Source organism: Lepus europaeus, chromosome 1 (assembly GCF_033115175.1).
Source record: "Lepus europaeus isolate LE1 chromosome 1, mLepTim1.pri, whole genome shotgun sequence".
Classification (NCBI taxonomy): Eukaryota; Metazoa; Chordata; class Mammalia; order Lagomorpha; family Leporidae; genus Lepus; species Lepus europaeus.
The window spans coordinates 178,095,556-178,112,942 of record NC_084827.1 but is presented as its reverse complement, the minus strand read 5'-3'; the positions used below and the strand labels follow the sequence as shown (position 1 = coordinate 178,112,942).

The 17,387-nt window shown below is 46.9% G+C and overlaps 1 protein-coding gene across 3 annotated transcripts in view; it reads right to left on the bottom strand.

Annotated features, from left to right (window-relative positions):
- LOC133761011 (UDP-glucuronosyltransferase 1-6) overlaps positions 1 to 17,387 on the bottom strand; it is a 215,355-nt gene that overhangs the window by 58,415 nt on the left and 139,553 nt on the right. The window contains exon 1 of one of the 3 annotated variants that reach the window (XM_062193673.1): positions 15,593 to 16,564. The exons of 1 other annotated variant lie outside the window; for it this stretch is intronic. In XM_062193673.1, the coding sequence (XP_062049657.1) occupies positions 15,593 to 16,453 (861 nt within the window). In that variant the 5' untranslated portion in view covers positions 16,454 to 16,564. Of the gene's footprint in view, positions 1 to 1,327; positions 2,244 to 15,592; positions 16,565 to 17,387 lie in introns of those variants that run through there. One more of the 3 variants, XM_062193665.1, reaches the window with a different exon arrangement.

Below are 17,387 nucleotides of genomic sequence, written 5' to 3'. Positions count from 1 at the left end.
TCTTTCATAGGTCTGCAGATTCTTTGCTCTCTTGTAAGTCAAGATGGCTGACTAGAGGTACCTGAGCACTTCCCAACAGAGAAGGATCAGAGGCAAACAACTACCACTGGGTCACTATATCTACAGGAGCACGCTAGAACACAGTGCAGATGAAATGGAGAGATTGGCCACTGGACCCACAGAGAGATCTCACCCTGCACAACCACAGAGACAACAGATGGACCCTGGATTCGACACCTGACTTGCTTTGGTTTGCCTATTATGTGCAGAACTCCACTCAGGTCACTGGAGTGCAGCTGCACAGATCCAAGTGATTGACACCTGCAAGTCCTGTCGCCTAAATGCTCTGCTCCCGCTTCCGTGCAAGGTGCACTGTACCTCCTTGGCCACTGGAGTAGCCTCCATCCAGCGTTGTGTAAGGGAATCCTACATCTAAAAATGTAAGTAAGGTCACCACTGTCAATGCCAACATGCAAACACATGAATATGACAATATAAATACTTGGAAGATCCAGAGAATCAAAACTTACCAATACAGAGAACCAAACAACCATATGCATAGATAAGAAACCACAAATATTCAAAACAACTGGGAGAAAATTCATGAAATGGCATGTCTTACAAATCAATAATAATCTGAATGCAAATAGATTAAATATCCCAATTAAAACACATGGTCTGGCTAACTGGATGGAAAACATCAAGACTCAAGCATATACTGCCTACAAGCAACTCACTTAACCAGTAAAGACATACACATGGGGCCGGGGCTGTGGTGTAGTGGATAAAGCTGCAGTATGCAGTGCCGCCATCCCATATGGGCATCAGTTCAAGTCCTGACTGCTCCAATTCTGATCCAGGCTCTCTGCTATGGCCTGGGAAAGCAGTGGAAGATGGTCAAAGTCCTTGGGTTCCTGCACCCACATGGGAAAACCAGAAAAAGCTCCTGACTCCTGGTTTCAGGTTAGCTCAGCTCTGGACATTTTGGCCATTTGGGGACTGAACCAGTGGATGGAAGACTTACTTTCTCTCTGCCTCTCTCTCTCTCTAGTTCTATCTCTCTCTAGTTCTATCCCTTTCTGAAACTCTGCCTTTCAAATAAATTTTTTAAAATATTCTAAAAAGACATACACACAATGAAACATAAGGAAAAGAGAAAGATATTTCAGTAAAATAGAAAACAAAATTCACAATTCAACTTACTTCATACTCCCGCTAGAATAATTAGAATTCTTTTGAAAGATAGGCAGAGAAGCAAGAACCTAGAAATTTATCTTTTAATTTTTTTCTACCTAGAGCACTGATAAGAGATGACAGGAATACAGACCTGAGAGAGAGGCTTCCTGTTGGCACAGTTGATGCCCCCAATGAACACCATGTTGGGCATGATGGGCCTGGGGTAGTCCAGCACAAAGTCTCCTCGGAACAGCCACACGGACGCATGGCTGAGAATATCCACCAACGACACCTCTCTCTGAAAAAGCTCAGATGCGAGGCTTGCATACGGATCATAAGAAATGTGGCAAATGTACTTCAGGGTCAGAGGGTAGAGCACGTTCTTGACCCTTTGTAGGAAGCTCATGTGGTCTGAATTCATTGTTAGCATCCTAGGAATATATGAGGAAGGGTTTGGGCACTGTGTGCCCTCAAAGTCCAAGTCACATGGGACAAAATGCAGAAAAAACACAGCAGGAACCGACAGGTACTTAGCCAGCAGGGCCCCACAGGGGTAAACCGGGTCAGTTAAAACCACATCGAAGGAACTCTCATTCAAGTGCCTGATCAAGGGCTTGTTGTGCAGTAGCTCCCAGCAAGTCCTACTGTACAGCATAGAGGCGTTTTTCATGCTTGCAATAGTTTCCAAAAATATCTGCAGAGAATGTTGTGGTTTAAAGATCATTTGACTGTGGCTCTGCAGCATGTGGTCAAATTCTTCCTGGCTGTAAGGGGTGGCATAGGTTTGCAGGGTGAAAAAGTCCTCTCCTTTGATGTGCATGGTCACCTCGGGACCTAGGACCAGGGCTTGGTGGCCTCGGGCATGGAGCTCCCGCACAACCTTCTGCATGCTGAGCCAGTGGCTTCCATCCATGGGCACCACCAGCACCTTGCCGCCCTCAGCCCAGGGCAGCACACACAGCAAGAGCAGCAGCCCCGCCAGTCGTGGCAGGGGAATCCACAGTCCCAGCACCATCTCAGTAGAAGCCAACAGCACCTCACTTTCCGCACTGGGTTGCGCCTCCTGCACTAGTTTCTCCAGTCTTTATATGCTATCAATAGGCTGTTTATCACAACAGCATGTTATTGGATGCTTCGGTGCCCTCCTCAAGTTAATCATTGTGGAATAAATTATCCTACTCTTTACGACTGCCCTACCCTCTGCCTCCAACAAGGAGAGATTGATCTGAAGGCCCAATCTACGAGAAACTCATCTGACCCTGCAGCTCTCTTTGGGGACATCCTAGTTCAATGTCCTGTGTTTCCAATTTCCAAAACAAGACTTTGGACACTGATATTGATATGTGCTATGCGGGCAGCTTTTAGGATCTGTTGGGCTAGAGGTAGCCAAAAAACAAGCTATCTCCCCATGTTTCATTCTATTCTCTTACTAGTCAATCAAAATGTCCCCTTTTCCAGGATGCATCTGCTTCACCTGATCCCTGGAGGTAAGACTGCAAAAAAATATTGACATTAAACCTCACATCAGCTTATAGTTGTGCCATCAAATACCCTAGATGCCTTCTTGTCTATAGGGTACCCCTAACCTCATTGAAGAGAGGCTGTGAGCTGCATATTCTCTACCTCTCTCTTTCTCTAGCCCACTGGGAAGAACTGAAAATTAATAATTTCACACTTCAATACCATCTCATTGTCTACTATTTTTCTTTTAACCACTTTAGTAGGCTGCAGCTGAGCTCTGAGAGTCACCAATACCCTGGCCCCAATTTTGTCTTGTGCTGTAGAGGGCCCTGTTATTTTATTTTATTTATTTATTTTTTTGACAGGCAGAGTGGACAGTGAGAGAGAGAGACAGAGAGAAAGGTCTTCCTTTTGCTGTTGTTTCACCCTCCAATGGCCGGCACACCGCGCTGATCCGATGGCAGGAGCCAGGTGCTTCTCCTGGTCTCCCATGGGGTGCAGGGCCCAAGCACTTGGGCCATCCTCCACTGCACTCCCTGGCCACAGCAGAGAGCTGGCCTGGAAGAGGGGCAACCGGGACAGGATCGGTGCCCCGACCGGGACTAGAACCTGGTGTGCTGGTGCCGCAAGGCGGAGGATTAGCCTAGTGAGTCGTGGCGCCGGCCGGGGGCCCTGTTTGATGAATCTTCAATCTCTGTGGTCTCAGGTCTGGCAAGATGGCCAATGACAGACTCCAGAGGACTTCCCAACAGAGAAGGATTAGGAACTAAGAGAAAAATAAACTATCCTTTAGCTACAACACTTGGGGGAGTGCAGTGTAGGTGGAATGGAGAGACCTGCCCGGGACAGACAGAGACATCTCACCCTGCACAGACCCCAGAAGCTGCCGGATGTTGGCTTCAGAGCGGCCCCACTCCTGCTTGTTCCTTAGGTGCAGAGCTGCACTCGGGCCACCGCAGTGCCACTGCACAGACTCCAGCTACTGAGGAGTACACGTCTGCCACTCAGGTACCCTGCTCCGCTACCATGCAAGGTGCACTGCACCTCCTGGCCACTGGACTGCCCCTCCCAGTGCGGCCCTCAGACACTGCTTCATGCCGTGACACCACGGATACATCACCTTGCTCCACCCACCATGGTTTGGTGGAGCAAACACCAACATGGCCTGTGGGGTCTGACAGGCCCAGGGCTGCTGCTGTGTGTACTGCGCACCCTTGACTGAGCCTGCTGGAGTAGTCACACTATGGGTACGCCACCCCCACTGCTAGATGTTCCATACCCACCTGGACCACTAGATTACCCCACCCTGCACAGCCTGTGCACATGGACAGGCGCTCTGCCCCAGTGTCCACAATGTCCCTGCCCAAAGCCTCTCATAGAGCTGAAGAAGCTGTATAGAGGCCTCACTAAGGCTCCCAACTGGAACCAAAATGACACAGCACAGAGCCAACACCCAAAGGAACAACTGGGGAGAAACTCTTACTACAACAGCCAACCACAAACTTGATACAGAGTTCAGACCCGCCAAATGCTCAAACACCAACACAGGGGCAGAAGTATAAAACGTAAAGTGACGTGACTCCCTTACTACAACAGCAGCCGTAAACTTGATACAGAGTTCAGACCCGCCAAATGCTCAAACAACAACACAGGGACAGAAGTATAAAACGTAAAGTGACGTGACTCCCTTACTACAACAGCAGCCGTAAACTTGATACAGAGTTCAGACCCGCCAAATGCTCAAACAACAACACAGGGACAGAAGTATAAAACGTAAAGTGACGTGACTCCCTTACTACAACAGCAGCCATAAACTTGATACAGATTTCAGACCCGCCAAATGCTCAAACAACAACACAGGGACAGAAGTATAAAACGTAAAGTGACATGACTTTTCCAAAGGAATGCAATAACGCACCAGCAGAACATCGCAAAGCAAAGCAATGTGATGAAATGCCTGAAGAAGCATCTGAAAGAATGAGATATCTGAAAAAACATCTGAAAGAAACTCAATGCGGCTGAAGAAAACACAGATAGGTGAATAAAATTTTGAATATTATGAAACAGATGATAAATTCAGAAAAAAATAGAGACCATGAAAAGAATCAAACAGAAATATTAGAGCTGAAGAACTCAATAGATAAATAGATACAACTGAGCACCTCAACAACAGACTAGATAAGCAGAGGAAATAATTCCCAAATGAGAAGACAGATCATTCCAACAAACAGCATCAGAAAAAAGAATGACTTCCAGACTTATGGACAACATTAAACAAGACTGGAAAAGGCATGGAAAATCTATTCACTGATATAACAGCTAAAAGTGTCCCAAATCGTAGAGAAGATGTGGACATCCAAGTTTAGGAGACTCAAAGTCCTCAAGCGGATTTCACCAGGAAGGTCCTCTACATTCCATAGAACAGTCCAACTATCAAAAGACCAGGACATAGAAAAACTTCCGACAATATCAAGAGAGGAGGATATTGATCCTAGCAGGTTAGCAACTTGGAAACCCAGATACTGTATTGAAATGCCAGTTGGAGGCCCAGTTCCTCCTCTTCCCATCCAGCTTCCTGCTAATGCAACATGAGAGGCAGCAGATGAGGGCTCAAGTGCTTGAGGCCCTGCCACCCACCTGAGATACCTGCATGGGGTTGCTTCCTCCTGGATTTGGCCTGGCCCAGCCCTAGCTGGGGTGAGTACCTGGGACTGAACCAGTAAAGGAAAATCAATCTCTCTCTCCATCTCTGTCTTTTTCTCTGTCCCTGTGCCTTTCAAATGGATGAAATAAATTAAATAAATAAACCTTAAAAACAACAAGAGAAAAGCATGAAAGTCACATGGAAGGGATCTCCCACTATACTGACAGCAGATTTCTCACCCTTATCGGCCAGGGAGAAGTGGGATGACATGTTCTAAGTTGTCAGAGAAACACCTGCCCACCAAGAACATAGACGCAACAAAACTACCCAGCAGAAATGAAGGAGTAATACAAACTTTCCAAGATAGCAAAAACCAGCAGAAACCAGCGCCACCAGACCCACCTTACAGTTTCCTAATGGAGTCCTACACCCAGAAGCAGAAGGAAGGTCATACTGCCATGAAAGATACAAAAATATAAAACCCACAAAACGAACGGATACATGAAAAGTCAAGAGAAAAGAATAAAACCCTTCCAACACAGAAAATCATATAACCTTGAGGATAAACAATAAGAGACAGAATATCCAAACCAACTGACAGAAATTCAACAAAATGACACAGATTTACACATAAATAATTATCTGATTATAAATGGATTAAATTTCCCAATTAAAACAATTGGCTGAGACGATTTTAAGAAACCAAGACTCAATGATATACTACCTACAAGAAACTCACTTACAGTAATACACACACTGAAAGATAAGGAAAGAAAAAAGATGTTTATGAAAATGGCAACCAAATGTCAACAGGGATAGCTGTAATTATATCAAATAAAGAAACTAAGAAAAAAACTGTAGGCCGGCGCCATGGCTCAACAGGCTAATCCTCCACCTTGCAGCGCTGGCACACCGGGTTCTAGTCCCGGTTGGGGCGCTGGATTCTATCCCGGTTGCTCCTCTTCCAGGCCAGCTCTCTGCTGTGGCCCGGGAAGGCAGTGGAGGATGGCCCAAGTCCTTGGGCCCTGCACCCACATGGAAGACCAGGAGAAGCACCTGGCTCCTGGCTTCGGATCAGCGCGATGCGCCAGCCACAGCGACCATTGGAGGGTGAACCAACGGCCAAAAAGGAAGACCTTTCTCTCTGTCTCTCTCTCTATCCACTCTGCCTGTCAAAAAAAAAAAAAAAAAAAAAACCTGTAAAAAGAGAATGTGACAGTATATAATTAAGGGATAAATTCAATAAGATTTAACAATGGTGAATATATATTCATCTTATACTGAATCATCTACTTTTATACCACAGAGTAGTAGATCTTAAAGGGAGAGATAGGTTCCAGCATCAGCCATAACTGGGGAATTCAATATTCCACTTTCATCAATGGACAGATCATCAAGACAAAAAAAAATCAATAAATAACCCCTAAAGTTAAATGAACTGAACTTAATGAAATGGAAAACAAAATGTAAAAAGAATAGGCAAGTCTAAAAGTTATTTCTTTGAGAAGACTGATAACATAATTAAATCCATTCACAAAGAAGGAGGAGATGGAGGAAAAAATATAGCATTCCTGGGCTTGGGTCTTTTGCAAGAGAAGAATTCCACAAACTCCTCACAGGAGTCAAATCTTAGGGTTAAGCAAACCACAGAAGCCAGGGAGACTAAACTGAGATAATGGTGGGGCGGAGCCAGGGAGCAGATCAGGCCCTCCTGGGATTGTCTCTCCACAGAAACGTTGATTTCAACAACTCCCTTGGCACTGACCCTATGCTGCGTGGGACTGATGGGCGGTGGGCTTTGCACCCCAGCATGGCTGCCACTTCAGTGGCCATAGGACTTCCTACCGCATCCTCTCCCAACACCAAAGAAAACAACAGAGAGAAGAGAGTCAGGGTCCAGTTGTGGAAGAAGAGGGAGGGAGATAGTGGTTGTTGCTCTGGAGCCAAGGGTGAGACCCACCATGGTGAGGCCCAGTGTCAGGCAGAATCCACAGCACCTGACCCCATGACTGTGGATGGCTACCTGACTCTGCCCTAAACCCAAGCACTGGCTCACAGATCTGAGCAGACGGACTATCTGCTTCAATCACTCATCAAGTTAACCATGCAGAACATGCAACACAGTCATAGATTTGCAACAATTTGTAGCTTGGGCTCCCTCTAGTGCCAAAACCATGAAAACACAAAGATGGCTGACCCACAGCAAAGGTGGACTTATGGTGCCATCTAGCCCTGACACAGCACCAGTGTCCACAGGCACAGAGAACATCACCAACAGTCTGCTTAGGATTTCTGGTTAATAAAAACAAAGCCAGACTGGGAAGAATGGAAAGAGTGCCTAAGCCTTTGATTGTCCAATGTGGTCATTGGTCAGTGAACACCAGGAACTTTCAGGGAACCACAGCCTCACCAAACAGACGCTTCTGAAACCAATCAAAAAGTGATAGCCCTAGGTGATCTCTCCAACAGAGAATTCAAAACTGCTGTTTTCAGGAAATTCAACAATTTTCAAAAACCACAAGGAAGCAAAAAATCCTGAACAAAAGACAAACAAGCAAACTGAATACAGCAGAACATGAAAAGGGTGATCTACCTCGATCAAACGCAATGCATCCCAGGGATGCAAGGATGGTTCAGCATAGAGAAATCAATAAACATGATGTACCACACCGACAGGACGAAGGAGGAAGACCTTGATGCACAAAGGTTTTCAATAAAATTCCAACTCCTCTTAAGGATGGAAACTCTCAAAAAATTAGCTAAAGAAGAGGCATACCTCAACATGCTAAGTGCCCTAAAATAACAGGCCCAAAGCTAACAGTGCACATAATGGGGAAAAGTTGAAAATTTTCTCTGAAAGATCAGAAACAAGACAAGGAATGCAACTTCCATAACTTTTATTCAATACTGTGCTAGAAGTCCTAGCCATTGAAATAAGGCACGAAAAATAATTAAAAGACATCTGAATTGGAAAGTACAAAGTCAAAATATCTCCATATGATGTGATCTTACATGTAGAAAACCCCAAAACAGCATAAAAAATCTTTCAGAACTAATAAATGCATTTAGCAATGCTGCAGAATACAACAGAAACATACAAATATCCATAGTTTTCTATACAGCAATAGAGCATTCTCTAAAATATAAGTCAAGAAAGAAAGCCCATTTATCCTAGACACAAAAATTCAAGAATAAATTCAACCAAATAGATGAAAGATCACCACACTAAAATTATAAAAGTTAAAGAGGAAATAAAAAAATTGAAAAGATATCCTATGTTCATGATCTGGAAGAATGATTGTTGTTAAAATGTCAGTGCTACCCAAAGCAATCTTCAGATTCAAAGCCAAACTTATCAAAATACCAAGGAAAGAAATATTGGGCAGAACTAGAAAAAGAAATATTAAAATTCACAGGAAAACACAAAACCTTGGAGTAACCAAAGCAATCTTGAGCAAAGGACAAAGCAGGAGGCATTATACTACCTGACTTCAAGATATTCTACAAAGTTATAGTAATCAACATAACATGGAACTGACATAAAACAGATAAATACATCACTGACCAGCCCACACCGCTCTTTGTCACCACCAGCAACTTCACCAGCTTCTGTCCATAGCTGCAGGGTATTCCCCGTTGCTGACTCATCAAATTTGCCTAGTGGGCACCTGACAGAAACATTCATAACTTTGAAGGACAAGTCTGACCAGCTCTGAAGACAAGGGTCTGGTCAGCGTTAGTTCACGGCATGGTCTAAACCCTACTCAGCAAGAGACCCAAGCAGAAGACCAAGTGCACTTGTTGCTAGCAGACTCAATAGACCAAAAAAAACCAATGGAAGCTCCTCAGGTTGGAGCACATGACCCTGTACAGTAACATGAATCCACACAATAAGGCAAAAGGGAACACCTGCAATTGTAAAGGACGTACAAATGTATATTTCCTCTACTTTATTCTCTTAACAAAAGAAGTTCTAAGGGGTTGGCACTGTGGCATAGCAGGAAAAGTCACCGCCTGCAGTGCCGGTATCCCATATGGGCGCCAGTTTGAGTCCCTGCTGCTCCACTTCCATCCAGCTCGCTGCTAATGTGCCTGGTAAAGCAGAGGAAGATGGCCCAAGTACTTGGGCCTCTGCCATCCATATAGGAGACCCAGAAGAAGCTCCTGGCTCCTGGCTTTGGCCTGGTCGCCTTTTCCATTGCAGCCATTTGGTGAGTGAACCGGCAGATGGAAGACCTCTCTCTCTCCCTCCCTCTCTCTCTTTCTTTCTCTCTGTAACTCTGACTTTCAAATAAGTAGACAAATCTTTAAAAAATAGAAGGGCCGGCGCTGTGGCTCACTTGGCTAATCTCCGCCTGTGGCGCCAGCACCCCAGGTCCAAGTCCCGGTTGTGGCACTGGGCACTAGTCCCAATTGCTCCTCTGCCAGTCCAGCTCTCTGCTGTGGCCAGGGAGGGCAGCAGAGGATGGCTCAAGTGCTTGGGTCCCTGTACCCACATGGGAGACTGGGAGGAAGTACCCGGCTCCTGGCTTTGGATCGGTGCAGCACTGGCCGCAGCAGCCATTACGGGAGTGAACCAACGTAAGGAAGACCTTTCTATCCGTCTCTCTCACTGTCTATAAGTTTCTCTCAGTCTCTCTCTCTCTCTCTCACTGTCTAACTCTGCCTGGCAAAAATAAAAATAAAATAAAAGAAGTTCTAAAAAACCATGCACCTAGAATAATGAACTAGGTCCTCTAACAGAGAAGTATAGTGAACCTGACAATGACAGCACAGGCACAAAGGAGGAGGAGCCAGAATAGTGCGTAAGGAGAGAATGCAAGGAAACCAGGATGGATACATCCATTTTGGCCCCAAAACAAATTTGTAATTTGCTTATAGTTTTCTCAAAATACATACTTTTCCATAAATTTTTGGAAGGCCCTTTGTGTGCATGGATTTTACAACTTCTCTCCAAAATCAACTTGTCTTTTATTCCATGTCCATGGATTTTTCTGACTCATCATGTAGGGGGCATCCATGGGGAGTGACTAAAAATGTTCCAAAGCTGACTCTGGTAAAGGTTGCACAAACCTTTGAAGACACTTACGTCAGCTGAATTGTGAATGACAAATGACTGAATTGCATGGCATGTGATCATATCCCAACAAAGCTGCTTTCTTAGAAAAAAAATTCACTTAAGGCAGGCCCTGTGGTGTAGTAGATTAAGCCTCTGCCCGAGGCATCCCATATAAGCACTAGTTCAAGTCCCAGCTGCTCTACTTCAGATCCAGCTCCCTGCTAATGGCCTGGGAAGGCAGTGGGAGATGGCCCAAATACTTGGGCCCCTGCACCCATGTGGGAGACCTGGAAGAAGCTCCTGGCTCCTGGCTGCAGACCAGCCCAGCTCCAGCCATTTCAGCCATTTGGGGAGTGAACCAGCTGATGGAAGAGCTCTCTCTGTCTCTCCCTCTCTTTGGAACTCTGCCTTTCAAATAAATAAATAAAACCTTTTTTTTTTTTTTTTTTGACAGGCAAAGTGGATAGTGAGAGAGAGAGAGACAGAGAGAAAGGCAGAGAGAAAGGTCTTCCTTTTTGCCGTTGGTTCACCCTCCAATGGCCGCCGCGGCCGGCACATCTCGCTGATCCGAAGCCAGGAGCCAGGTGCTTCTCCTGGTCTCCCATGGCGTGCAGGGCCCAAGGACTTGGGCCATCCTCCACTGCCTTCCCGGGCCACAGCAGAGAGCTGGCCTGGAAGAGGAGCAACCGGGATAGAATCCAGCACCCCAACCGGAACTAGAACCCGGTGTGCCAGTGCCGCAAGGCGGAGGATTAGCCTGTTAAGCCATGGTGCCGGCCAATAAAACCTTTTTTAAAAAAAATCCACTTAATAAGACATCCAAAAACCATTTTTTGGATTTGAAAATCTGACACTCTAAATATACCTGAATTATGAATCAAATTGTTAAGTCATTAATTAGGCCTTAATCATGAATAATTACTTAATCATAGATTATAAATTAAAGACCAAGTTTTGGGGTTTGGTATTCTTTTATTAAAAACCCTGAATCCGGCCGGCGCTGTGGCTTAACAGGCTAATCCTCCACCTTGCGGTGCTGGCACACTGGGTTCTAGTCCCGGTTGGGGCGCCGGATTCTCTCTCTGTTGCCCCTCTTCCAGGCCAGCTCTCTGCTATGGCCCAGGAAGGCAGTGGAGGATGGCCCAAGTGCTTGGGCCCTGCACCTGCATGGGAGACCAGGAGAAGCACCTGGCTCCTGGCTTCAGATCAGTGAGATATGCCGGCCGCAGCGGCCATTGGAGGGTGAACCAACGGCAAAAAGGAAGACCTTTCTCTCTGTCTCTCTCTCTCACTATCCACTCTGCCTGTAAAAAAAAAAAAAAAAAAAAAAAAAAACCTGAATCCAATAGCATTTAACTACTTTTTAGATCATTACTCATTAACAGCAACACTGCTGTCAAAATTTTCCACTTCTCTGATAATGTCCAAGAATCAATCATAAAGATAAACACAGGATTTTGAAATAAGGGCAGCATATTAAAGGCAGTGCAGGCGTTGGCCTGGGTCATGCATTTTTGAAAAGTGCCTGTTAAGGATGACATGGCATTTTGGGGTTTGTGACATTTCAGCCTGGACCAGCATCACTTGCAGAGACCCCTGCAGGGAGACTTGATGAATGGCAGGTGGGCAGAGGGAATTGCTGTCCCCCTCATTATCTGGCTGGGAGCCCTCTTGGGAAGACACGCACTTGGAAGGTCCTCATTGCAGAGTCTCTCCACCTCAGCACCATGGACCTCTTGAGTCAGATTACTTTGCTGGGAGTGGGTAGGTGGATATTGTGCACTGTGGGTAGGTGGATATTTCTTGTGCAATGAACTTTTTGTAGCAACATCCTTGACCTGTGTCTACTAGAGGGCAGTATCACTCCTCTAATGGTGACACCAAAGGTGACTAGAGACAAAATCACTTTCCCCTTTCTCCCCCACCCTCATTTGAGAACTACTGTTTTAGAAGATTCTGGAACACAAGAGAAGGAAATGTGGGCATGGAAGAACTAGTCCTGAGGAATTGGGACCTAGTTTTCTGGAAAAATGCTCCTGAAAGAATGTTGCAAGAAACCCACATTGTTTTCATCACCTCCCAAAAGTTTTGGCCTATATTGAGCTAGAAGTCTCCATGGAAGAGAGGAATAAGGGCCATGGCTCCCCAGTCTACAGAGCACTTGCTGTCCTATTTGACCCTGAAACAACCAGAGAAGGGGCAAGAAAGCCGTCAGCCTCACTTTCAGAGGTAGAAGCTGAAGTCACAGCCCTACGTATATTTGTTTAGGCTATACTATTATAGCTTATAGTTACCTAAAAAACACTACTTTCTCCCAATTTGATAGGCAAAATTGAACTTCATTATTTATTTTAAAAAGATTTATGTATTTATTGATTTGTGTCAGAGTCACAGAGGGAGAGACAGAGAGAGAGAGAAAGAGATCTTCTATCAGCCAGTTCACTCCCCAAATGGCTGCAACAGCCAGGGAGGGACCAGGCTAAGGCCAGGAGCCAAGAGCTTCTTCCAGGTCTCCCACATGGATGGCAGGGGCCCAAGAACTTGGACCAACTTGTGTTGCTCCCCCAGACCATAGCAGGGAACTGGAATGGAAATGGAGCAGCCAGGATTCAAGCTGGCATCATATGGGATGCCCACGCTGCAGACGGCCACTCTACCTGCTACACCATGACACTGGCCCCTCATTGCTTCTTTTTTTTTTTTTTTTTTTTTTTTTTTTTATTTTGACAGGCAGAGTGGACAGTGAGAGAGAGAGACAGAGAGAAAGGTCTTCCTTTGCCGTTGGTTCACCCTCCAATGGCCGCCGCGGTAGGCGCGCTGCGGCCGGCGCACCGCGCCGATCCGATGGCAGGAGCCAGGTGCTTCTCCTGGTCTCCCATGGGGTGCAGGGCCCAAGCACTTGGGCCATCCTCCACTGCACTCCCTGGCCACAGCAGAGAGCTGGCCTGGAAGAGGGGCAACCGGGACAGGACCGGTGCCCCGACCGGGACTAGAACCCGGTGTGCCGGCGCCGCAAGGCGGAGGATTAGCCTAGTGAGCCGCGGCGCCGGCCCCCTCATTGCTTCTTAACATGAATTTCTTTGGTTGTTTCTGAAGTTAAGTCAAAGTTTAACAGGCCATTGTGCTGTGTTTGGTATTTGTAGCGTCTGCTTATGTTATTTGCCTAATGAGGAACCTATTTTTAAGCTATGAATCAGGGCTTTAGTTTTATAAATATGATGCATGTTCTTTTTTTTTTTTTTTTGACAGGCAGAGTGGACAGTGGAGAGAGAGAGAGAGAGAGAGAGAGAGAGAGAGAGAGAGAGAAAGGTCTTCCTTTTTGCCATTGGTTCACCCTCCAATGGCCGCCGTGGTAGGCACGCTGCGGCCGGCGCACCGCGCTGATCCGATGGCAGGAGCCAGGTGCTTATCCTGGTCTCCCATGGGGTGCAGGGCCCAAGCACTTGGGCCATCCTCCACTGCACTCCCTGGCCACAGCAGAGAGCTGGCCTGGAAGAGGGGCAACCGGGACAGGATCGGTGCCCCGACCGGGACTAGAACCCGGTGTGCCGGTGCCGCAAGGTGGAGGATTAGCCTATTGAGCCAAGGCTCCGGCCATGTTCTTTTTTTTTTTTTTTTTTGGTAATCTTCTGAGTTGTCATCATGTAAGGTAACATTAGTCATTTTAATGTGAACAATTCCGTGGCATTTAGCACATCCACAATGGCATGAACAGTCACCTCTATTTGGTACCAAAACAATTTCCATCACTCCAAAGGGAATGCTTTTTCATAGTGTTGAAATTGTTTGATTACTTGAAAAGGAAAGTTGATTCTGACCACCTTGATTCAGTTGCTAAGAACTAAATGTCCAAGCTAATGAATATCCTTTATAACATAAGTAGTTTTTTTTAAGGCCATATAAGATGACAATGACATGCAGGTGAGGCAGCATGGAGACCGCACCCTTCATTGCTCTGGTTTCAAATGTCACTGCAGACAACTCTTTTCACAGAAAAAGTATGTGGGACCAAGGTAACAAGACGACAGTGTTTTCCTTCTCATGTCCCATGTTTCTTCATGATAAGAAGAAATCCCTTTGAACAGACAATAACATACAAATCTCTTGTACTCATAAACCTCTGGTTGAATCTTCCTGACACTCGGAGTTTCTGTTTCACAACGTGGGCTCCCTGGACCCCATCTCATTGTGCTCAGCCTCCTGCCCCTCTGTCTCACGGGACCTGTGTCCAGTGTTCAGTGTGGAAGACACGGGGGAAAGGTCTCTGGGACTGTCTGAGACTCATTCCGATGAAAAATGCATTGAAAAGGAAATTCTGGCGTGAAGATGGAGTGGTCTGACAACTTTCAAAGGTACAAATACTTTACAAAAGCAACTCAGAGGTTTTGATTTTCCAAAGTGACTCTGGGCACTGTGCCCCACTTATCAGGGGGCCATCTAGGAACAGTCCCTGAGGTCTGAGGCTCCCACACCTGTCTGCACTGGCCCAGCAGTGAGCAGTCAGCTTTGCAGGCCACACACAGCTCAGTCGCAAGTTCTGTGTGCTGGTGCTGGTGCTGGTTTTCAACCTCCCTCTGAAACTATAAAAGCCATTGTTAGCTCTGGGCTACTTAAAAACAGGTCTGTGGGTACAAGTGTCTGACACAGTAGTGGGCATGAAGCTTGAAACAACTGTATCCCACATCAGAGTTCCTGAGTTCCAGCTCCACACCAGCTTCAGCGCTTTCTAACTTGGCTTTGCAGGCATGCGTGAAGTGAACCCCATGGATGGTGCACTGTATCTATATCCCTATTTCCATTCTTTCACCATAGAAGTATATATTTTTAAAAGGACTGCATGCAGATTTGGGCTGTGGGTTTCTTCACGCCTTCCTTAGGACCCAGGGACAAAGCATAGACAGAGTTGGGAGAGTGGGTTTCAAAAGGGACACGTTGCCTTGGTCAAGCCTTCACCTCTGTTGGACTGCAATGCCATTGCTGCAATGATCCTGGGACTGGCCCCAGAACAAACTAAGTGTATGTGCGTATCTATGGCTGTCACCAGGCATGAGCCCTGAGTCATTGCAACACCTGAATGTTCATTGCAACACCTGCGTGTCACCTTGGCCTCAGGTCCTCCACAGCCCTGCTGTTCCAGGCCTAGCATCCCCTCCCAACCACCATTTCTGCTCCCAGGGGACGGGAGGCAAATGAGTGAGAGAAGACAGAGCCCAGAAGAGCAGTGTCTGCCTGCAAGAAGCACACCCACCCACCTGAGACAGGACATCCGGCTTCTTGCAGTTGATCCCGCCAATGAGCACCATGTTGGGCATCACCGGCCTGGGGTACTCAAACACAAAGTCGTATCTTAGCAGCCACACGGGGTCCTTCTGAAATAAGGTGGGCAGGTCCACTTTCCTCTTGAGGACCTCCAAGGCCAGGTCCTTATACTTTGAATACAGACAGTAAAATAGAGGGACCTCCAGCAAGTTAACGAGGAAGTTGACCACGCGCTGGGGGAAGCTCATCTGGTCGGAGAACTTAGTGTAGCACTGGGGGATGTAGGACACCGGGTTGGGGCTTCCACCGAACCCATGCTCCAGGGAACAGGGGAAGCCCCTGAACAGGTACACGGAGGGCAGGCCCAGGTACTCAGCCAGGATCGCACCACAGGGTAAGAATGGGTCTGTGAAAAGAGCATCGAACTTGCCCGCCTTGAGGAAATCCAAGGTGTCACGGTGTCTCAGGAGGCTCTGGCAGCTGATGAAGTACATGTCAATCACAACCATGAGATTCCTGAATTCTGTCTGAGGCCCGCTCAGCCAGGACCTGTCAGTAAAGATCTTCTCTCCAAAGGTGCGATACCGATTCCTCAGCTCCTCCTGGTCAAACGGCACTGGATAGATTCTCCTCGTGTAGAACCTGGATTCTCTCAAGAGCAAGTTGACTTCCGGCACCAGCACCACGACTTCATGCCCCCTTGCCCCAAGAGCCTCAACTATGTCCCGCATGCTAAGCCAGTGGCTTCCATCCTGGGGCACCACCAGCAGCCTGTCACCCACCACCGTGCCCCAGAGTGCCACGAAGAGAACCCACGCAGACGCTCTCTGAGCTGCAGGGAGCAGGCAGGCCATCTGGAGAGAGTTAGAGTGACACCAATAATAAATACTTCATACACCCTGCCCTGCACCGCTGGCCTCCTGGCTACGTCCCCTGAACCAAACAGTGCTTTCACAGACTCTCTGTCCTTCTACCTGGCTCGGAATCCTGCCCTTTTATTTGAATGAACCTAAATTAAACTTTAACCATTTTTTAAGCAATTGGAGCCGCAAGAGCTTTCACCTGAGATTTTAGTTTACATTTTCACCTCCTCCCATCTGCCTCTCCCTCTGACATACTCTTAGCAACAGTCTCAGGGCAATTTGGAAAGATCCAGGATCCTCCCCACCCACCGTTCTGCCAGCTCTGAAACCCCCTGCATTCCTCATCATTGGTGTTGGCCATCCATGAGTGAATGCGAATGCTTCTCCCATTTTTTTAAAAAACTTTTCTCACAAGAATAAAGAAGCATTAACAGGTAACACATTCAAGATTCAAAGCAGCACAATGGAGCTCCCACTCTGAAAGTCTGGTTGCCACAGTGATGGTTGGATGACAAGGTGGCCTACCGAGGGGTGGGGGCACTGAAGAAGCCAAGGTAACTTCCACCCCCAATGACCTGAGCTCCAGGTGCATCCCAGCTCACAGCCAGCCACAGCATTCAAGTGACTGCCTGGCCATCCCTACCCCACCTCTGTCAGCACAGGTGGAGAAAGACTCCACCTCCTGGGGAGTAGAACAGAGAAGGAACTGCAGGCCTTGCTTGGAACTCAGAGCTGGGCCCACCATGATGAATCTTAATACTGAACGTAATCCTACAGACTCGGGGAGAGTCTGGTGGACACAGTGGGGATGCACTACCCTCCCCAAGTCCCTGTGGAAGAACCCATGGATTTGCCACAGATTTGGAGTCGGTGCTCTCTCTGATGCTGACAGAGTGAAAACAGTCACACAACAAACTCCTAGCAA